We start from the raw sequence: 19,232 nt of genomic DNA on the forward strand, positions 1-19,232 counted from the left end.
CTCCCTGTGGATGTTGACTGAAGTCATTTTTCGGATATGAAGGATTTATCTAGTCTATGTTAGAAGGAGGAGGCGAAGAAACCGCACGCGTCTCCCCCTCTTTCTCTCTCTCTCTCTCCCTTTCTGTCCCTCTCTCTCTCTCCCTCTCTCCCCTCTCTCTCTCTCCCTCCGTTTTCTGGATGTGAAGCAGCATGCGGCCCGGTGAGAGCTTAGAGGGCTCGCGCTCGGCTCGCGGAAGATGTATCGATGCTAATATTGTTACTCATAGCGGCACGGAACGCTGTCTCGCGCACCCCTCGTCGGCAAAGAGGAGGATGAAGAGGGGGACGACGATGAGGGGGACGAACGAGAGGATGACGGACGGAGGAATGACGGTGCTGCGCTGTTTTCTGTGGAGTCTCGTTCTCTGCTCGCTCTCCTCGCGCGCGCAAGGTAAGGGGATGCGACACGCGCACACACACATAGCCAACACGCAGTGACAAAACGCCCTCACTCACGCGCGCAACCAACGGTTTTTTTTTTGTTACTGGTTGCTGGAGTTGTTTTGCACTGCAGTCATGAGAAAGACGCTGCTTTGACTGTGGAGGTGGATTTGAGTGTGTGTGAGGGGTGTCTGCGCGCGCGTGAGGGGTGTCTGTGAGGTGTCTGCGCTTGTGTGTGAGGGGAGGGGGGCACGTGCGTGTGGGCGCGTGAGGTACGTGCGTAGTTGTGTGGTGTGTTGCGGAGGAAAAGCGGAGAAATAGAAATTGGCTTACAGGGAGGATGAAGGGAAAGGAGAGGAGGGATGGAGACGGCAACAGCCTCTTTCCCTCTTTTCTGCTTGCTTCAGTTTGCTCTCTCTCTCTCTCCCTCTCTCTCTCTCTCTCTCTCTCTCTCTCTCTCTCTCTCCCTCCTCTTCAATACAGCCATTGAGCCGGTAGCCAATAAATATTCTTGCGGTAGCTCTTGGGCTGTGGCAGCGAACGTGAGCTGCTTATACCAAAGTGTGTGCAGGAGTGTGTGTGTGTGTGTGTCCGTGCATGTGTGTGTGAACGTGAGTTGTTTATAGTGATTAGGCCTGAGCCTTACACAGCATTTTATTCCCAAATATCTACCACACATACGCACATGCATTCATTTTCTACTGTGTGCCAGTGAAGAGATGTCACACAGCGGCGGTGTCTCCCCCTCTCTCACACTTTCTCCCTCCTCTCCCTCTCCGTCTCCCTCCTCCTCCTTGAGTAAAATAGAATGTTAAAATATTCACAGTATAGCACACTCACTCCCGCTGTCTTCGTCTGTATCTTCCTCCGCCTCCCATTTTGAGTTTCTCTCTAAATGCTGGAGGAAGACACGCAAACGCACTCATTGCTGCACCACTTTGGACTTTTGGGGGTAGAAACTAAGTGACCATTCATCAGTGCGTCTTGGGGAAGCGGAAGAGAGAGGAGGATGGATAAGGGAAAGCGAAAGATGGATTGGGAGGAAAAGAAGGGTGACAGAAAAAGAGAGAAGCAGACAGAGTAAGCTTAGAGACACACGCAGGACTAGGTCTCTAACTTAACATCCGCCAAGGTCTCTGAGCTTCTGACAACACCAGGCCTGGCTGACTTTGTCAGAAACAATGTGGGTTAAGGTTTGACGAGCAGAAAGATGGAGTCTTGAGTTTGGAAATTGAGCATTAGGCCGAAAGAAGCCTCAAAGAACTAACTAGTGTGGAAGCCATTGAGAACCATTTGTCATTGTCATTGTGAAGTCTGCGTGATCCTCCAGCGTGGGGAGATCCTGACTGAGCAGAAATGCGTTGGGTTGCTACAGTGATTAAATAAATCAGCGGGAACGTCTAGACACGGCAGACACTTTAAAGAAAGAGTTTGCGTATCTTATTTTGAAAGGGTTTGTCCACGGTGGACACGTGGGAGATTGTGATTTGTAGGGTTTCCGCTGAAGTAAGACGAGGAAGGTGGGATTTCCTCAGGCGCGGAAGATCTAATTTTAAACCCTCTGGTGCACTGATCTCCGAGCTGTCAGAGGGACCTCATAGTATCAGATATTGTAAAAATGGAGGAGAAACTTTTGAGAAAGATCCCTTTTTAAGATTCATAAAATGTCAAAAGGCAGAAGTTGGCAAAAGGAAGCAAGCTAGCAAAACTTTTATTGTGAAAGGCCGGACAAAAATGGTGAATAAATGTGTAATTAAAAGTCCCCTTGATCAATGCTGACATTTTGGGGACCAAGGTTTTTAAAAAAAGGAGGCAGGGAAATTAAAAGCAGCCGCCGGCCAAATGCGGTCACACTTTGGCTGTGGGCTGGTATTGGTTACCGGCCATTGGCAGGTAGCCAATCATCGTATGGGCCTGTGATTCTGTTTTAATAACCAATCTAGGTGTAAAGTGATGGAACAGGCGGTAAGGATTCAAGTGGAGCCACTTCAGCTCTACTGTTTTAAAAGCATCTTTTGTTGTGATATAAAGTTCCTTTAAGCATTTAAACTCCTCGTGAGGGAGGAACTTTAAAAGCATAATTTAACGTCAACAAACTCCCCCCCCCCAAATGAAGTTCCCCTCTGTGTCAGCTGCTGAAAAATTGCCGCACTTGTCCTCTGCTCTCCCTCTTCCTTCCCCTGATCCCCTCCTCGTCGTTTCATCTCTTCTCCTCCTCCTCTGCTGCTCTGCTCAGCTTAACTCCACCTCTCCTCTCCTCTCCTCTCCTCTCTCTTTCCCCTTCTCCTGTCTCCTGCCCCTCTGCTTTCCCCTCTCTTCTGCGCTCTCTCTCTCTCTCGCACACACACACACACACACACACACGTCTCCTCTCGGCTCTCCCTCCTCTTCTTTCCCTTTTCGTCTGTCAGATTTGTCCCGTGGCTTGCAGAGGCTTAATTTACTCACCAAACATACCAAATCGCAACATGCACACAAGGAAGAAAACACAACCCACGCACATTTTTTTCATTTTTCACCGTCTCCCAGACTCTAAATGTATTCTGGGCTACATTCAGCCTGTCAGAATCCAACCTGGCAACCTGCACCTTTGAAACACGTCTACGTCAGAGCTTCTTTTCTGCTCGAACCTTGCGGCAGACTTTTTACTCCCAGTATAGATCCCATCCTCGCCCAATCAAAGGACTTCCTGATCAATCATCTCGCACTAGTTATTAATTAGACAGCAAGTTAATCTATTTTGGTCATCTTTGGGGTGATGGAATATCTGCTTCTCCTTAAGGCCAGTCTCCAGCACGGGACCAAGCAATTAACCCAAGAGGCTAAAAATAGATCATTAAATTTATATTGACGAGCCATGGAAATGCAGCGCTTTGTTCTTGCAACACGGCTAAATTGAAATTTATCAGTCGTCCCCCCTGGTGGCGTCCAGTAATTTAATGCTGGTCATCAGTGCTAAATTGGACGGGCTGTCGGGCGCAGTGAAGTGCTCCTCCAACCAGGTTTTATAACCCATCACAGGATATCAGAGATTGATTGGTGCGGTCTACAACTCTGATGCTCATTATGAGGCATTGATGGATGCTGTCCATTAATACGCCTCTGCTAATCATTTACCTCTATTAGTTATCGGAGTGTTTTGGTAATTATTCTCTGCTGTCAATTATCGATTTATATCCACGTATTGTTGAGCTAAAGAGGCCAAAAATTACCACAAACACAGGCGCGTAACGTCTCCTCGTCTCGTCTTTGATTAATACGCACATGCAGGCCGCAGCTCTATAAGTAGCAGAGGAAAACGGGCACCCTCGCGTTGAACATTAGCGCAAACCAGACTCTCTAACGCGCGTTTAATCCCGTGGCTTATGGCTGCTTTCTCAGGCAGGGAGGATGCGCCTGTCGCAGAGTCAGCCTCTTGATCATATAAATACTTTTTACTTACCGAGAGAGGGAGAGAGGAGACGGGAGCAGGGGGAGACTGAGAAGGAGAGGGGTGGGGTAAGAGGAAGGCAGTCGTGTGTTGGGGTGGGATAAGTGTGCAGTCGCAGTAGCAGCTAGTTAGCGTTTTGATCCCCAGGCTTTCATATTAACCACTTCGCACCTCTCACTACCTCACTCCCTGCGCTAATGTCTCTGTTCTTTATGCATGTACATACTTATGGTACTCATTTTGCACTGTTGCATCCTCAACTCTTTTCTCTCCTCATCTACACCTCTTGACTTTCTTCACCTAATCCCCTCCTGCATTTCCAACGTCTATTCAGTGAGTCTGTAATGACTTTTATTTTTCTCTTTGTTCTTCTACATTCCTCTCCTCTTCTGCTTCAATGCCAACATAAAGTATCACTCCCTGGAGTTGTGTGACATAACGTAGCGGAGGGGAAATGTAAATGTCTTTGACACCGGAGACCAGAAATCAAATACCAGGTTGTTTCTCAGGCTAGTGTTGACATTTTTTATATTTAACCCTTTCCCTAACCTTAACCAGGTGGTATAGCACCATAAACGTAAGCCTATAGCTTAAATGCCATTAACCCAATGCTTGAATCAACATTGACAGTTAACATTTCGCAGATATATTGTGTAGGTCCACCAAAACAGCCCTGACCCATCACGGCATGGACTCCATTAGACCTCTGAAGGCGTGCTGGCAGCAGATCCTTCACGTCCTGTAAGCTGCGAGGTGGGGCCTCCATGGATCGGACTTGTTTGTCCAGCACGTCCCATAGACGCTCGATTGGATTGAGATCTGGGGAATTTGGAGGCCAAGTCGGCACCTTGAACTCGTCGTGTTCCTCGAACCATTCCTGAACCATTTGTTGCAGCGTGGCAGGGCGCATTATCCTGCTGAAAGAGGCCACTGCCATTAGGGAATACTGTTTCCATTAAGGGGTGTACTTTGTCTCCAACAAGCTTTAGGCAGGTGGCACGTTTCAAAGTGACATCCACATGAATGGCAGGACCCAAGGTTTGAGCCTTGGCTGCCCATGACCCTGTCACTGGTTCACCAGTTTCCCTTCCTTGGACCACTTTTGGTCGGTCCTGACCACTGCAGACTGGGAACACCCCACGAGAGCTGCAGTTTAGGAGACTCTCTGACCCAGTCGTCCAGCCATCACAATCTGGCCCTTGTCAAAGTCGCTCAAATCCTTACAGTTGCCCATTTTTCCTGCTTCCGAAACATCACCTTCAAGACCAGTAAGTTCACTTGCTGCCTGACAGGTGCCATTGTAACGAGATAATAATAACAAGCAGAATAAGCATGTGTGAGGGTGTGTTGCTTAATATTTATAATGAATCTGAAGCCTTAGACGCTCTCCAACATTAGAGGGCATTGCACTTTCAGTAAGAGTTTATTTTAATTTGTGCTGTTTCTCACATTAAGCCTTAAAAGCACTACCGCTGTAGTGTTACTACAGTAATTGCACAGGAAACTCCCCTAATGAGTAGTGAGCAGGTAAGTGCTTTGTTGTGTTTATTAATAATCTTGATATTTAGCTGCTCCGCACTCACCTTTTTTCCCTCTCCATCCATCTGCCTCCACCTCTAATCACCCATTCCTCTTTTCTCCTGCCTCCTCCTACTGACATTCACCCGCCGTGAATTTGTTATCACCACCTTTCTCACATCCCACACCTGCCACCTCTCCTCTTCCATCCTTCCTCTCCTTTCTTTCTTTCATCCATTAGTCTTGCCTGTCCTTTTCTCTCCAGCCTCTATCCTTGGCGGATTTGTAATAAGTGTTAATTGTAATAGTTAGCAGCTCTGCGCGTCTCTGATGTGTGTTTTCTCTCTCCGCCAACAGACGCGTTACGCGTTTAATTCCCGCGCACAGACTGCCGTCCAAATGGTGTGTTTTTAAACCACCAGGGAGAGAGAGAGCCAAATCTACTCATGTATTTCACATTTGTGTTTGCCTTGCAATGATTTTAGAAACGTCGGCTCGCACATATTGAGCGGGCTGCTAAATTGAAAGAAGAGATAATTTTGTCATGCAAATTGGAATAAAGAGAGAGATGGCGCTCGGCTTTGCTGTTCCAGCTGTTCCAGGGGCCCTGTGGATCCATAGCAGCTTTTTTTAAAATATATGATTGCTTTTTTTTTCACCCTGCTTTGAGGTCTGCAAATGTGCATTTACAGACTGGTGTCATGAGGGTAATAAGTAAAATCATAACTCAGTGTAATTGAATGCAAAGACATGTTAGATTCCTGCAGGAGCCATCAGCACCGCGCTGGACTAACTGTAAAGAAAGTATGTGTCTAATTTATTCTGTCACTTTAACTGCATTATTTGTAGTTTACCCACACGTCCGCTAAATACACAAATATGCAAATCGAATGCAATGCTCAAATCACTACAAAGCATCCCAAATATGAAACAAGATTCTGATTAAAGGCCCGGCAAATTGGGAGAATCAGCTGTGTTTCTCGATTGCTCAGAAGGTGACCTTATGGAGCTTTTCTGAGGAACACTGCAATTCTCTCACACACACACACACAAATGCACACACACACACACGAGCAATCTGTCAGTCTTCCACAGGCTCTTCATTATTTCAAAGATGATAAGAAGTAGACATGACGTGAACATGTTGAGTCGGCAAGCGCACACACGTATACACACATGCAAAGCACACAAACTAATAAATACACAAAAATATGTTGGGCACACAAAGACAGCATGTGTTACCCTGAGGGTGTGACCGCAAACACGCGAATGTACAAGCACGCGCACACGTGCACTGGGACAGGACTCACACACACACAGAGTCTCTCTAATGCGTTATGTGAAAGACAGATGAGAAATTAACAAAGACAGACAGTCTCATATCCAGCTGGTGCTCCCTGTTTGTTTGTGTGTGTGTGTGTGTTAGATGTTCTAATCTACATAAAGAAACCTGCGACATGGCCAGTCTAGGAAGAGGTATTTCATCCAAGATGGAGGCCTGGAGTCAAAAGGAAAATAGCGTTTACAGCAATCCTCCTATATAGACGGATGGACACATAAACAGCCGTGTCGGTCAAAGGTTCGATCCCCGGTGACAGCCAGGGTCTGTCCCTGTCACCCCGCCCTTAAGGATACTGATGCCCTTAATGACCGGCTGCTCTCGGGGGGGGATACATAACAGTAGCTGACATGGAATTTCAACCAGGCCGAGAATACAACACACCAGGAGTGATATGATGCAAATAATAATAATAATAAATAATGCAGAGTAGAAGAAGAACGCAACAATGTCTAAAAAAAATAGAGGGTCATATGTTGTGCCCCAATCCAGCGGCCGCAGCTTTCAAAGGCCGCGTTTGAAGGCCGGTAGCATCACAGAAGCGCGTCAAAGGCTGTCCCAATTCGAAGGCTCATTCAGATGTGGCCGACAAATGCGTCCCCCGTTTCCACCGGCTCTATCAGATGCATCCTTCGCGGCCCACCGTATCTGGTGATGCATTGCGCGCCAATTCAAATGAAATGGTGGACTTTTACGCGGCCGAGGAATACACTTTAAAATGTCAACATTTTTGGTTTCAACTCAGTGGAAAAACTAGAGATACACATGTTTAAGAATACAAATTATCTTTGAAATAATAGCTTAACTTACACAACATTAGTTATGCTAGCTAGTTAGCCCGCTAGATACCTGTTGCTAGGCGACAGGAGCGGCGTTTGGTGACGCAAGGGTAGAACAGACCGTCTCATTTCAGTTTGGCTTTAACGGTGTACGCAGGCTATGAATGGAGCATCCTCTGTGGACCGCCTCCTTCGAAGGCTGCAGCCTGTGGATTGGGACTCAGCTATAGAAGAAATCAAGTGATGTCATGGAAACCCAACAATTTGCCAATTCTCAGTAAAGTCACTTCGCCTCTGATTTGTACCTATGTCGGTAATTTGCCTGCCTCTTTCTTCACTATTTTCTCTCTTACTCATGTCTGCTTAAGAAAACCCTGACAAAGCAAGCAACATTTCTAAAGCCAATTACTCAAATTATAAGCCTCAGCCAGTAATAATTATTCAGAGTCTATTTTAAAGGTTGCATCAAGCGATTTAAATGGGCAAGAAATGAGTCGAGTATAGTGTTTCTTCTTCCAGGGGGCTTGCAATGCCAATTTTCACAGCTGGCTTAAAAACACCTTTTGAATGCTTGTCCACAATAAATGTCAAAGCAGAGGCTGCTAAAAACCTGGCACGCTCTTTAACAGATAATTAAAACCCCACCAGGAAAACATTAGTTAATTAAACATGAATGCAATCTTTATTAACAAGTTATCATTCATCAGTCATTTTGTGTCATATCTTCACCTCGTTTTGGAGGGCGATAGCTGGGAGTTCTTAATGAAGGCGCGTGTACTCACAGATGTATGAACGTTTTTGTAGGAAATAGTTGTGATTATCTTTCCTCACGATGATATAACGTGATTAATTACATTACTAATGATGCGCCGTTCTCATTGAGCATGTGTAGAATCTGATTTGTTCTTCATTATTGTAATTTAATTCAACATTCCACAAGCTTTCTGTTTTCATTTTACAAACACTGTCTGTTCACTTGCTCTGCTTGTTGTTTTCGTCTCATGCAGCAGGATTTTATGGATATCAGATTTTTTGAACAACATATTATAATAATATGACCACTGACAGGCCGAGTGAATAACATTGATTATCTCGTTACACTGAAAGTGAATATTTTGTCCTCTTTGTTGATGTGTTGAAAGCAGGAAAAATGGGCAAGTGTAAAGATGTGGGCGACTTTGACAAGAGCCAAATTGTGATGGCGAGACGACTGGGTCAGAGCGTCTCCAAAACTGCAGCTCTTGTGGGGTGTTCCCGCTCTGCAGTGGTCAGGACCTACCAAAAGTGGTCCAGGGAAAGAAAACCAGTGGACCGGCAACCGAGGCTTATTGATGCGTGTGGGGAGTGAAGGCTGGCCTGTGTGGTCCGATCCAACAGAAGAGCTACTGTAGCTCAAACTGCTGAAAAAGTTCATGCTGGTTCTGATAGAGAGGTGTCAGGACACACAGTGCATCACAGCTTGTTGCGTATGGGGCTGCGTAGTCGTAGAACCGGTCAGGGTGCCCATGCTGACCCCTGTCCACTGCTGAAAGTGCCTCCAATGGGCAGGTGAGCATCGGAACTGGACCACGGAGCAGTAGAAGAAGGTGCCTGGTCTAATAATTCACATTTTCTTTTACATCATGTGGATGGCCTGGTGTGTGTGCGTCGCTTACCTGGGGAAGACATGGCACCAGGATGCACTATGGAAAGAAGGCAAGCCTTGGGTCCTGCCATTCATGTGCACCACCTACGTCATTAAAACAGTATTCCCTAATGGCGGTGGCCTCTTTCAGCAGGATGATGCGCCCTGTCACACTGCAACAATGCTTCAGGAATGGTTTGAGGAACAAGACGACGAGTTCAAGGTTTCAACTTGGCCTCCATATTCCCCAAATCTCAATCCAATCGAGCATCTGTGGGATGTGCTGGACAAACAAGTCCGATCCATGGAGGCCCCACCTCGCAACTTACGGGACTTAAAGGATCTGCTGCTAACGTCTTGGTGCCAGATACCTCTGCACACCTCCAGAGGTCTCGTGGAGTCCATGCCTCGACGGGTCAGGGCTCGGCGGCACAAGTTGGACAGACACAATATTGGGCAGGTGGTCATAATGTTATGGCCCACAGTGTATATTCAGATGTCCTTATACTGCATCACTTCTGCTACGAATATTTTAGAGGCAAATGAACACCAGTTTACTGTCTTATAATTGTAGCGTAATAGATTATGTAATATACAATATAGCTTGTAATATTGATAATAACAGGCAGTCATCTTCTACAAAAAGGCTCGTGAGTCGTGATTTGTACAAGTGTAGGTGTAAGAACACATCTCTGAAGCGTTCATGAATTATCATAGAGCCTGAAGGGACTTGTTACTAAACACTTCCGGGAGTTATTTTAAGTGTTCGATCTTTCCAGTAATTATTCTCATGTTTACAGAAATAAAAACAGTCGGTTCTCTAAAGACACAGACAACTGCACAACACACACATGCATAATGCACGCCGGCTCACGCACATTAAGGTAATTTGATTAGTCAGCTTGCTACACAAATGAACCTTCTGTGAACCTCACTGCTCTGTTCGCTGTGAAAGATCTCTCAACTTTTCGACAACTATAATTACCGTCAATTACAGATTCAAGTTCATGTATTTTTTAGGAGAATAGACTAATTGGTTCTGAGAAATCAAAAACAAGAAATGTTCAGTTTGTTGCTGCTAATAGACGAGGAAAATAATGTTTCTGGCACAACTGGGTTTCAGAAGGGAGAGAAAGGCAGGGAAACAGCGGGCGTGTTTTTGTGTGTGTGTGTTTGGGCCTGGTGTGTTATGACAGGTATGCCCATGTGCCCCAAACCCTCAGAAACATGGCTGTCAGCAGACATGACACACGCACACACCTTACTGTCTAAACACACACAATCTCACGCGCTCCTCGCCTCATGCTGCTATGCTAGGTAGGATAGTCTAAATATGCTTATACATTAAGTGTCCTTTGTTTGGAGATTTTCATGACATGTCGGAATATTTGCAAGAAAGAAAGTGCTCGGATTATCTTTTTACACGCTCAGTCATGCTTGTGTGTTTACTCGTTCTCACCTTCTCCTGCCGACTTATTGCCTGCGAGTCTCAAAGCTCTGCAGGTGATGCATTTCCTTCCTGAGTGATGATGCATTTCCTGTGTGAGTCTCACGCCTAGGGAGCTTCTTTTTTTTATTTCACTGTTTCCATGAATGTGTGTCTTTTTGTGCACTGATGCCTTTCTCTATTTGTGCATGCACGTGTGAAGAGACGACTCATTTCCCCAGCAGGCCCTGTCGGCCTGTTTCTGGGTGCACTCAGTTCACAGCTGGAGGCAACTGCTGTCACCTGCTTACCTTACTTCTCTTCCTTTCTTTTCTCTCATCAGTTCTCCATTATCTACTTACCTTGTATCCCCATACAACCCTGAACGATCCATTTTGGGACAGCTTTATACCCGAAAAAACGAAAGCAAAGATGAGCCGGTCCTTTACAGTTGGCAAGAACATTACTCTAAATAGAAGTCTGCAATCATAAGATTGCACTGAGTCCTATTTTAACGCTAGTATTTAGCACAAGTCCTCACTTAAATTGCTGTTTTCAAAAGCTTTCATGCTTGGGTGGGTACCAACATGGCCCAAAAAGGAGGACACCTCTGCAGGGCAGGCAGGGATGGTAACCAAGACGGCTATAGTCACCGCTAATGTCTGTGTGTGAGAGTGTAGAGGCGAAACACACACACATATACGACAAAAATAACTCAAAGGCACCAATTTAGCATCTGCATGTGGACACAAACAGAGCCCAAACAGCCCAGAAAGGATTTAAACTTTAGAAGACAGAAAGCAAATGTCAGCAAATAGCTAGCAATCAATAGTTTTTACTGTAAATATATGACTAAACTTTATTCTGAAATTTGCTGGCAGATACAAGCTGCATCCCAGGTGAGGCCATGCGGCCTCCGTCCAGCTCGCAGACAAAAGCTCAGCAGGGTGTTGCAGTGGACAAAAGTAATCGTTTTGATCTTTGACACGGGCCGTCTGCTTCTCCCACACCCTGACCCTGTCCCGCTCTCTCCTCCTCTCTCTCTCTCTCTCTCTGTCTCCCGTCCTCTCGCACTCAGGGTCACTGGGTCAGACAGAGAGCAGATGCTTAACCACGCGGCCGCAACCAAACCTGACACCGCAACACGCGTACTCCCATTCTGTCATTCCCCCCCCTCCCCTTGTTAAATGTGTTGGTCCCTCCGGAAGGTATTTGTCGTCTGTGTTATTGCTCCATCTTGGATTTTCATTGACACGGATAGAAAAACAGTGGAGTCTGATGAAACAAAAGATGGATTTTACGCAATGTAATCCAATTTGACTGATGTAATTGGTATGTCAAAGGCTTGTGTTGTCACATTTTGATTTGGTGTTTACTGGTGTTGGAGTTGTTGGGAAAGCTCCAGCTGGGATTGGGTGGTTGAAGTCAGTCTGGACTGTCTTGGTCACATGTTCAGCGTTGACTGATCGTAGCTGTACTAAATCATTTTCCAGCCTGCAGTGCTGTTATTATTCTTAAGCCTCATTGCCTTGACATTGATAAAAGCTTATGTTGGAATGACTAGACTGCTTTGTGGCTTTAACTTCAATGGAAGTCTTTTATTTGAGCTGTTAAATGTTTTTTGTCAACATTTTCAAATCTATCATCCAAGTCAGGTAGTTGCACTTTGGTTAAATCAAATATTTCCATCCATGACCTCTGACAAACCTCCTAGTCTTATGTGCAACTTTTTCATTTACTGGATTTTTTGTCTTCTTGAGAAATCACTGGCAAAGTTAAGGACATAGGTAATCATTAAGCAAAAAGAAGTCTCTGTCAAACCCTTTCCCTTTAGAATTTACCTGATTTTACAACAAAAAAAAAAACAGTAGCAAAGTGCCTCCTTGACTTGACGTCATGGCAAGCAACAGTGTTGTGACCAAGTCATCTTTGCTCAAGTCCCAAGTAAGTCTTGAGTCATTTGGTCCAAGTCTCAAGCAAGTCTCGAGTCATTTTTTCTTGGCCAAGTTAAGTCACAGGTTATGTCAAGTCAAGTCAAGTCGAGTCACTTTTTTTACACCCAAGATACAGCACTCTTACCTGTAGTATCCGGTCTTTATAAAGAGAAAAGACAAGGTGTTAGCAGCCCGTCTAATAATGATATTATTGGACAATTTATATAACCTGTTCAAAAAGAATGACAATGATTGTATCTGTATTATCTCGGCACGGACGCAGCCATGATGATGGTCTGCTCTGAGACCTTATTGAGTGGTAACGAGTACGACTGATGAGGCTTCTCTTTGGAGCTTTTGATGTTGCGTGTTGCCATATCGAGGAGTTTGACTGACAGCCAGTCATCCGATCAAGACAATCACATACGTGGGAGCTTTTTGAGTCATCCAATCATGATTCCCAGTTTGTGCTGCATACATACTTGATGGTTAGACAGAAACATGACAACATTGAATTCTACCATTTTATATTTAACAGCTAACATTCAAACTTATGAACACACGTGTCATCTGAGTCATCAGGCCTCAAGTCAAGTCTCAAGTCATTTATTTTTTGTCAATTCGCAAGACATTAAAACAGTGACTCGAGTTGACTCGAGTCCAGGCAACCATGCCTGATGAAGTGGAAGAAGCAAATGAAAGATTAAGTATATAAAAAGGACCATATCATTAAGAAAAGCCTCATGTCAACTTCTTCTCAGTTCTCACTTTGTCAGTTGCTTTCACCTTGCCGCTGCAGTCTTTTCAAGGTGATTTACCTTCAACAAACAAAGGAAGCAAAAGGCTATTTGAGTACTAGTCAAAGTCCAAATGCCTGGCAGAGGTTGAGCTGGAATGAGTTCCTGAGATCAAAAGAAACAGAACTATAAAAGGATAAAAGGGATGAAAAGATAAAGGGATTGGTGTCACCAGATCTGGATTGCACCTTTACAGAACGGGAATCAACAGAATTAAAATCAATTCAGCTAGAAGGAACACTGGGCTCCTCATCTGTCATCAAGGTCACTGTGTTGAAAAGACTCTCTCGACTTCACGCAGCTGATCGGATTCAGTTTCCACAAGAAAATATTTTCCTTGTGCTGTGGAGAAGCCTTCAAAGCTGCTGTCCACAAAGCATCTGGGCTCAGGCTATCTATCTGAGGGGGAAAGATTGCGCTGCTCAGTTGACATGATAGAGAAAGACGCGATGATGTCACACATGTTACAGGACTTAGCGACCTTCTTTTACAGCCAAATGATATTTCCTCTGCCATGTATTTATTATTCATAAGGGTAGGTTATACTGGCTGTAGTAACGCATACCTAAAGGCTACATTAGCTAAGAGTGAAATGTGAGTCAATCTTCCTCACAGAGAGGAAACAAGCTGGCGTCTCTCTCTGACCAGTTTGAATGCCACTATGGCTGTTAATTAAAGAGGCCGGGAACATTTGGAAAACCCTTCCCACAAGGGTTTAAATATTAATTTGATGCCCTTTCGCTACTTAACTGATTCCACACATTTAAACAGTCACATTGGTCGGGTTAAGCCATTAACCTAGGACAGTGATTTATTCTGTGTTTTCGATTACAGTTAAAAATACAAGCCGGCTTTTGTCCTACATAGTGTAATCAAGGGGGATTTTATGGATTAAATGCATTCAGTTGTTCGTTGGTTCTTGAAATGTATGTGACACTGCTAATTGGAGTTTGAGAGTGATGCTTTTTAATTTTACACAACTAATCCAAGAAGGGGCTACAGTTCAAACTAAACATGTACGCAGATGACATGTTGGTGTCGAGCTATGTTTGTTATGTACGATGATTAAGGTAGATAGATCTGTTGGGTTCAACTCAAAGACTTTTGAGCTTTAGATTAGTAGCCGACACTCTGTATCATATGATTCTCCATGATGCAAATGGAGTAACATTTTGCTGAACAGCCCGGGGAAAAAACGGGATAAATCTGCATCAGTTTGAATCTCGTTTTTCATCTACTGTACAGTATCTACTTTCTTCTACATAGCACAGTTACACCTTACTCTCTTTTTATAACCTTGATTTGTCAAAGGAGATTCATCATCTTTCATCATCATGTTTAAAACAACTCTTCATTGAGTTTGGGATCAACTATTGGTTAGGAGCAAGACTAAAGAGAATGAAAGCAAAGGTACATTGATGGGTCAAACCGCATTCAAAAATTGGGTTATAATTAAATAAAGGCTGCATTAACGAGTCACAACTTTATTCATAGTAATTAAAAAGGACATGAACAAAAATGATTAAGTTCAGTGAAGGAGCGTGAAGTAAAGAAGAAGGAGAAAGAGAAAAAGAAGGAGTCTACTCGATGCATCGTGTTGACAACTGAGCGTGAGCTTTGGGTAATCTCTGCTTGATCTGCAGACTTCTGAGAATCAGTTGGCAAACATGACATTTCCATCTTTATGCTGCTTAGTTTAAACAAATCAGGAAGCTGAGGGATTTAATGAAATGGCGCATGAACCATCAGGGCCTGAGCACCGACGGGTACATTTAAATCACATATTTGGTGGCATTAACATGGCTGGAAGTTGACCAAACTTTGCAAAATTTGGTTGCTGTATGTATCATGTCCAGACCGACCAAAAAGCCACTTGCACCCATACCTACAACCCCACAGGAAGTCAGTCATTTTGCTTTGAATTTCAAAATAAGGTGTATTTCCAGGGTCCATACTTTAAGTAACTCCTCCTGGGGGCTTCATCTGATGTTTTAGGCTTGTGATTGACAAAGACAGTCTATGGTCGGGGCACAGGTACGTGTGTCCATCCATCCGTCCACTGTTCACTGTGTGTGAACATACCACAGTTAGATCTGCTGGCTTGTTATAAAAGTGCTCTGGTGAAGTGCTTAGCATAAAACCAGTGATTTGAGTGCAGCCTAGTTGGAGACTCTTACCTGCTTTCATAGTGCATGTTTTTTCATTGCTCTTACTTTTAGTGTATTTGATTGAAAGAACATGGTCAAGAGTCGCCTTTTAATGGAGTACCTTCATCTTTCCTCCTCCTTGAAGCTTCAATTTATTTATGTTCACTTGGTTTGTTTGATCTTTTTCTCTATGAAAGCACAAGGCGCACGGGGAAAACCACCACATAACTTTGGACAGTCAAGAAACGCTCCTAAAAGAGGATGATATTCTTTGGAAAAGTCCATATGAAAACCAAAGGCTTCCAACTTCAAAACATGTACAAAACCTCCTCCAAAGAACCATGACACTGGCGACTGTAAATGTAATTGTGAGATGCAAATCTACAGTTCTCATTTTGAATCGAATGAAGCTGAACAAACAGCGCTTCCCGTGTGCTTGCTGATGGCCTTAGTCGTCCCGTCTTTAATTTGATCTACACGGAAGCAAATTGACTCCCGACGTTTCCGTCTGTCCCCCTTTGAGAGAAGAGTTATGAGTAAGAGCACCGGGGGAAATAGGTGTAGCGGGGTTCTAAGTAGCGATGTAACTGTGGTGGAAACAGTGGGGCGCCGAAAATTATAATCGCACCTCCTCTTCACAGCTCAGCAGGCTTTCAGGAACCTGCCAAGATCACATTTAACTCACACAGATGGATCGACGGACACACTTGTACACGGCAGACAGTCTCACAGGAACACGTGCGCACAACACTTGCACAGACTAAGACTTACTGCTCGATTGATTCAGTTGTTCTGGCATATATCTATTTATTTCATTCAATGCTGCCAATATGGCGGTAACTCTGATTACTCTAAGCTGATACATGCTTAAATCCCCCATTATAAATCTGTTTATTCCCATTATCTAAACCATATTGCGTAGGTGGATGTTTTTAACCACATTTTGCTTGTCAAATACATGTGTAATTGCAAAGTGCCATCAGACGCTGCTGTTTGCATTGTGGAAACCTGTCGGGACGACGTGTGCAGCTGTTGCACATCCAGAAGCATTTGGTGTAAGACACAATGGCGTAGTGGTGATTGGTGAGGGCGGGTGTTGTTGACGATGCAGAAACCCCAGTTTCTTCTGTGTAGCAGACAAACCATAAGCTAAAAAATGTACTGTCTTAATAATTATGTTTAGTCCTAACACAGCAGGCCAGTGGGGATAATTAATGTTAACATGAAGGATTAGCTGATAAGCGCAACGAGAGAGAAACATAAAGGCATCCTTTCCAAAACAGGACTATGTTTTGTCTTGGAAGGATATTATAGAAGCAACAATTGTTTTTTTGATTCCCTAAAATGAAACGAGTTTAGGTAAAACCCAATCAATACCAAAACAAAATTACCTGATGTTATTTACGACTGAAAAATAAACTGAGTGCTGCTTGTTACCACATCACTTCTAATCGCGTGTGTGCCAAAAACAGGCCTTAGTATTGATTTTCTCTAAAAAAGTGGAGTGTGTTTCTGTGTGAGTGGCTGCTTCTATATGTGTATGTGCTGGGAGTGTGTGTTTGGGAGTTTGTTTGTGTGTGTGTCAGTCAGGTGGTTTATCTCGGCTTTGTGAGAGAGGCAGCAAATCTCCCTGTAATTACAATCTGAACGGCCCTGACATTTTACCAAGACTCCCCAGGTGTGTGCATGTGTCTATTTCTGTGTGTGTGTGTGTGTGTGTGCTGAAGGCCTTTGTCTAGTGGGGCTGAAACAGCTGGGTGCTCCTCGCTAATTAACGAGAAACCTCATAATTACTGTTAACTGGCCTACTATAGCTGACAGAGAGAGAGAGAGAGAGTCAGGAGACCGAAAGACAGGAACAGTGAGGGAACGTTGAAATAGGCAAATATTTTAACAGTGAAGAGGCGGGAGAAAAACTACAAACCATTGAAATGTACCTGCAGCCATGTGAAACATTCCAAATTGAATTTCTGAAAAGAAGCAGAGTGGTGCTCCAAAAATGTAAGGCTTCAGGTTGATGAAACTCTAGAAATACAGTCATCACTCCCCAGGAAGATAGTTCCAGTTTAAAGTAGTGAGGTATGGAAGCCCTTAGCGGACATGCATCCATTCATTTTATTGACTCAGTTTTCCCGCGATAATGAGCAATTTTCAGTCAATTTTTTGAGACTTCTGGTCGGATCAGACAGAACGCGTTTTAGCAGCTTTTTTGTCATTGTTTTCAATGAGAGGGAAGCTTTGCGCGCTGCTTTTGCATTGCTGAGCACCCTCTTTTTTTTCCGCTCTGTGCGCCTCGAGTTGAAACATCAATTCAAAGCAGAAAAGCGCCCAACGTCATTGCCGTTTTTCCTCATTGTCCAATCGGATGAATGGAGGGGCGGGCCTTCTGTCAGTTTACAAAACAACGGTTAGGTTAATGACAGCCAGAGATTCGGTGGTTGCCTTAGCAACAGGCGAGCAGCGAGCTGCTCTTTTTTTAACTGTAGGCCTCAACAGAAAAGTGCGGCAGTGCGGTGCGCCTCGTGTTTTATGCGCAAAATGCGCTCTGTCTGATCGGGACCTTATGCTGCACCGCTGCAACGTCAGATGATCATAATTGGTGTCCCCAGAGTTGCAAAAGCAGAAAATGAACATATTAACAGGCTGAACTTACCTCATTAGTGTGGTCAATGGCAGCATGGCACGTCCTGGTCTGTAATATCACAGTGACCAGCGAGAAAATTACCCCGTAATCACGAGAAAACAAGCTTTGTTATCTCGAGATAATGGGGCATATTAATCTTAATAATATATAATGGGAAAACTTGCATTGTGATCCTGAGATAACGGGAAAAATATGTGAAGTTCTCGAGAAAATGAGAAGTAAAATGTATGGATGCATGTCCATTAAGGGCTTCTGTAGCTAGGATAACATCGTACTCTGCCAAGTTATTACAGAGATCTACAACATTGCTCCGTCAAAGTCAAGCCAAGAAGGAAAGGGGTCAGATGGTTTTACCCAAGCCACCCAACATGGTTGTATTATGTGTCCTTTTATTTTGATATTGAACAGATTTTGAGCATACCTGGTTTGTCCCTAATAATCCCCCACTGAAAAGGAAAACTACACCAAGGTCAGTAGGTCAAAGTTGAATCCGAAAGTCATTCTCAATACTGACACTTTGGTTGCTATTCAGTTCATGTTTGTTTCCAAATAATTAGAAACACAGGCCAGCCTCCACCTGGTGAAGATAAGCATCCAGGAAGTCGCTGCATCCAGCCAGGAAATAATACCCCATAAACCCACATGAGTAAATATTACACTTTGGCTTTTTTCAAAGTAAAGATATGTATGATGTGAAACTGAGAGTGTGAACATTTAGGTGACTAGAATGGTGTTGGTTAATTTCTTAACGTTTGGACAGCTAAGTTTGGCTAGCGGCGTCCATATTTTAAGCCAAGCTAAGCGAATCAGCTGCTGGAAATTTCGCACGCAGACAGGCGAGTAGAATCCCATGTGAACATGGTCAAAACAGATCAGTTAATACTCATGAGCGGGGTGCTATTTGTCTGGTTCTCTGTCAGCAAACTGCACCAAGAATATCTGAGACATTGTATTTACATCATAACTATTGTATAACTATCCAAGTGCAGCTGTTGTTGTGATGCATAAGGGGCGAATACAGTGCTGTAGAGAGAGAGAGTAATACATAATAAACAGACAGAGACAATTCTGAACATCGAGATGAGACACAGGCAGTGAGGACTGTTTCTTTTCCCATATGGACTAAATGTCACTGCTTCCACATTATTTTGGTCAGTTAGAGCACAATAGCT

The 19,232-nt window shown here is 44.1% G+C and overlaps 1 protein-coding gene across 1 annotated transcript in view; it reads left to right on the plus strand.

Annotated features, from left to right (window-relative positions):
- Positions 1-231: 231 nt before the first annotated feature.
- csmd3b (CUB and Sushi multiple domains 3b) overlaps positions 232-19,232 on the plus strand; it is a 379,947-nt gene continuing 360,946 nt past the window's right edge. The window contains exon 1 of the mRNA XM_069681472.1: positions 232-432. Within this exon, the coding sequence (XP_069537573.1) occupies positions 315-432 (118 nt within the window). The 5' untranslated portion in view covers positions 232-314. The remainder of the gene's footprint in view (positions 433-19,232) is intronic.

The sequence above is a fragment of the Semicossyphus pulcher genome, unplaced genomic scaffold (assembly GCF_022749685.1).
Source record: "Semicossyphus pulcher isolate SPU_LCO1_2020_fin unplaced genomic scaffold, fSemPul1.0.p SCAF_5, whole genome shotgun sequence".
In the NCBI taxonomy this organism is placed as follows: Eukaryota; Metazoa; Chordata; class Actinopteri; order Labriformes; family Labridae; genus Semicossyphus; species Semicossyphus pulcher.